Genomic DNA, 4,402 nt, shown 5'->3' on the forward strand with positions numbered 1-4,402 from the left:
CAATGCAAGGGTGACTATGGCAGTAGTTCTTCACTAGGTAACAGTGAGGGTAGCACTTGCTACTGAGATAGTTACTTTGTTGTGAACTTCGGACGGAACCTTTCCTTGTAAGTTTTTTTTTTCTTCGGACGAGATGTTTCATTCCGATCCATCCCTCGTGTTTTTCGACATTTTTTTTGGACGTGATGTTTCATTCCATCTGCACGCGTTTTTTCTGATATTTTTTTCATTTTTTACATTCAAACGGGATGTTTCATTCCATCTCGGTCTCAAAATACAGTCAGACGGAATAAAACATCCCATATGAATTTTAAAGTCACATTTTCGTTGCGCAATGCCTGGTAGCTTTTCACCAACAATGTAGTTATGAGGGAAAATAGTCCTATATGGCGTGTATGTGGAGGTAACAAGTTGTTGTTTGCATTGGGAATGCTCTTATGGGCTTCTACTATGAATATGAAGACAAAGTGTACGTTGCCCGCATGGTACTTTCATGAACTTTAGAATTCCAACAATTGCTTCTTTGGTTTGAAAATCTTTACATAATCTTTTTGCTTGCAATGGCATAAGCGTGACTCGTGGGTTCTTGATATATGGCGCCTTTATCATTACCTTTTGCCCCATACTCTAGGACTGTCATTTGGATAGGGTCTCCACCTTTATTGTCCCCTGGTGGTTTCGATGCTAGAATGAACTCAATGAAGATAGTATATATATATCACTTCCATTAATTTCATTTAGTGGGCACCAAATAATTAGGTCCGCACTAATCGACTTATTAGGCTTTGCTCCTAAATCGCCTTAACTAACAAATAACCAAAGCTTAATAAGTTGATTAGTGTGGACCAAACCCCAAATACCCATTATTTAGGAGGACCAAAACCTAAACAAACCCAATAATTAAGCGTTGTCTTTATGCGTAAAGAGTGCATATTTTATGCTATCTAATCACTTTATGCTTGAAGCAGTTGTTCCATGTCATCGTTATTAAAACGGAATTCAATTCCTTTCCTATTAAATAGGAAATTTAAGCAAAACTAAAACGGGAATCCTTCTCCTACTAAAATGAGAATCACAATTCTAAATTACGTAAACTATTACAACGAGATCTCTTCCCAATTAAAAGCGTGGGTTTTTAAACGACGGTTAAACGATTTTGTCACGAAATTTGTATATGTTCTTAAGCAAGTTTTCAAACCTACAAGCTAGTACAGAGTATAGGGTAGAGTGGTAGACAGTTACTGGGGTAAATCTGAATTCTGAGCACACAAACGGGTAGACTGCAGATCGATATCCTTTGAAAGGCAGATTATTCAATTCCAAAGTGGTTGCAAACTTGCAATGGTCGGCTCAATCAAAATTGGGGGACACCACTTCGTAATGGCTTTCACTTCGTCGTATTCAATTTTGTCCATCAAATTAAATTCAATTTTGTCCATCAAATTAAATTCAGTTTCGTCATTCAATTTAAATTGAGTATTCACGAAGCCTTCGGACTCCAATAGGATAAGTGGTTCATATCGTTTGCTATCCATGTTGAAAACTCCCAATTCATGATTCATATTTCCATATCCATACGTGGAGAAGGATTCGACCAAATGGATGCAATTCGGTTTCCATCCTGGGAAGTCTGAAGCTGATAGGGAGAAGGAGTACGTATCACCAACAAACACCATACGATTGCAAAGGCTCTTCATCTCAACCCACTTAAGCTCAACGAGGTCCAGCTTGAAGACAAGAAATTCAGGAGTAAAATCACTGTCCTCTCTGTTATAGTCATTGTCATCGTTATTGTCATTGTTTATGCCCATATCCCTAGCCCTTTTGAATAGGAACCGATCCAAGTCACAGTAACGATTTTCCATAGCCCTTGTAATTAGTATCAGATCCCCAGCAGACTCTACAAGATACTTGGGGGTAAACGTCTCACAGCTAAAAGGGCATGGTGCGACGGTTGCCAGCATGGGCTCGCTGGAATTGTTTAGGTCACAAGAAAAAACATGTCCTTTTTGATCGACAAAGTAAAACTGATCTCGATAACAAATAATGTCTTTCACTGGTTCATAATCCAAGTCTACGTGGGTCCAAGCATTGTCACCTGGCCTGCAGAAGACTAATCTGCCTTCGAGACCAGCGATTGCCATGACTAGAAAGTTGGGATCTGATGCTGGGTTGGCAGACAAAAAAGCTTTTTCAAGACAGTCTGTCAAAGTTTCAATAGAAGGGAGATGGATCTCATTATCAACGGATAGGAACGGATTGAGTAGACAAACATCACCGTGGTTGTCAAGAGTTACCAACCATCCACGGCTAGAACCACAGATGTGCAAATTACGGGGTACATGTAACTTGGAATTGTAGACTCTTTTCTCATTAATGTTGTACAAACTTTGTGTTTTAATGTCGTCGAGTTGAGTAGGAAGCATGAGCATAGGAACTTGGCGGGGTATATGGCGACGAATGTCGTGATAAACAGATTGCCATAACTTACAAACCGCACCAAACCTGATGTAATCCTTGGCATCGACCAATTTACGCCCAATTTCATAGAAAATATGGTCAGGAAGTTCCGACCAGTCAACCACTCTAACAACATCATCACATGGGGTATTGGGAGGAAAAGAGCCGCTCTTCCAAAGCATGTTGCCTCTCCATCCTTAATCTGATCCATTAAGACGAGAAGATCGGAATCTATATATGTTCTGATAATACTACTAAGATATTATTATTAGAAAGAAAAGAGGACGTACGTTCTTCACAGTATCAGAAGGCATAATATATATAGCTCGGTGAAGCTAAGAAGAAGTTCCCTAATCATGCACAGACACTAATTCCCTAATTGTACTCTAATAACAAAACTATGATACTTACATCCCGAATATAACCCACATATACCGGCATACGAGAAGACAATAAGCAAGCCTACCTCAAAAAGACCAAGGAAACGGATCCTCTTGAATCTTGATTGATCCCTTGGTTGGACTTAAACACACTAGGCCTTGTGGGCTTCCCATTAAGAAAATAATCCCATGGTCCATTAAAGAAAAATAGCTACAGCTCGGTCAGGACTATCTAATTCTTATAGAATTAGAAAACAAGTATGAAACCGTACTGTGCATCCCCTCTCTCCCAGGCAGGGCCCCACTTGAAAATGGGGCCCAGTCTCTCTAGATAGGCCCCATTTGAAAAAGGGTCCCGGCCCATTCCCCGATTGAAGTTTATGGATCAAACTATAGATATGTATTATAAGATAAAGGGAAAAAATGAATTTATGGGCATCAAATTAGGCTTAATTATATAAATATGCAACGTACTTAGGTCTATTTAACACTTGTATCAACATACAATTTTTTTTAACAAACGTATCAATGTATTATGCCCAATTTCACAAAAATAGCAATCTATTAGCATCCGTTAGTTAAGTGATAATATGTCTGTTTTTTTTTTCAATTTTGTTTTATTTGTATTTTCCACTCAGCATACCACATCAGCATTTCTGCTACCCATTTAAGTGATGATGTTAGTTTATTGTGATACTGTTTAAACTTTAAACTATTAGTTTTATTTGAATTTTTTTATATTAGGTGATGAGTTTGTGTTAACACTGTGGCATGATGGTAGATTTGATATTTATACCAAAGAATTCTATGATGGCAACAAGTTTGTGAAGAAAGAAGTCCAATACTATAAGCATGGAAAAATTGAATACTACACATAAATACACCCTGATAAGATGTCTTACTTTTACACAGACAAATGAGATGATGAATATTGCCAAACTTAGAAGAAGAGTATGGGTGTACATTGAACACTATATTGAAGAGTATGATTTGAATGAAGACGTTTGTGTGGGAAGTGTATTGGATGGTCAAACTAAATCTGAAAGTGATGTTGAAATTGAACTTGAAAGTGAGGCTACAAGTTTGGATAATATTTCTTCTGATGATGAGGAGTTGATTGAATGTTAGATAAAAAACAAATCTAGGAAAAAAAAAAAGGAAAAGAAAGATAAAAGGGTGGTGACTGATGATGGTAATGATGGTGTGGTGGGAATTATGGATTCAAGATCATGCATTGACAGTCAAGGATATGAAGATGCCCTAGGGAGACCAATTGCAACTAGATTGGAGTATGAGTCATACTATCTAGCGTCAGATGATTATAATACCCTTGAATTTGATTGAGTTTATTACTATTTAGTACCACGAACGTTCACTTTTTTTCCTATATAGTACCTGAACTTTGAAACTTGTCTATTCGTACCTCGAACTTTCAATTTAGTACATCAGTTAATTTTCCGTCCAATTTCACTAACGGCGTTAGCACTATTCACGTTTTCACTATTCACACAGTACTATTCACGCAAACCGTGTTTTTCAAAAACCAAAAAAGGAAAAACAAA

General features: G+C 37.6%; 1 protein-coding gene across 1 annotated transcript; it reads right to left on the minus strand.

Moving 5' to 3' along the window:
* Nucleotides 1-1,313: 1,313 nt before the first annotated feature.
* Nucleotides 1,314-2,642, minus strand: LOC147472761 (putative F-box protein At5g55150). Its single transcript, XM_086588298.1, has one exon. It carries the CDS (start codon nt 2,640-2,642, stop codon nt 1,314-1,316), a length of 1,329 nt encoding a protein of 442 aa, XP_086444424.1.
* Between the last annotated feature and the right edge of the window lie 1,760 nt (nt 2,643-4,402).

This window comes from Coptis chinensis, unplaced genomic scaffold (assembly GCF_015680905.1).
Source record: "Coptis chinensis isolate HL-2020 unplaced genomic scaffold, ASM1568090v1 utg7788_pilon_pilon, whole genome shotgun sequence".
NCBI classification, from domain to species: Eukaryota; Viridiplantae; Streptophyta; class Magnoliopsida; order Ranunculales; family Ranunculaceae; genus Coptis; species Coptis chinensis.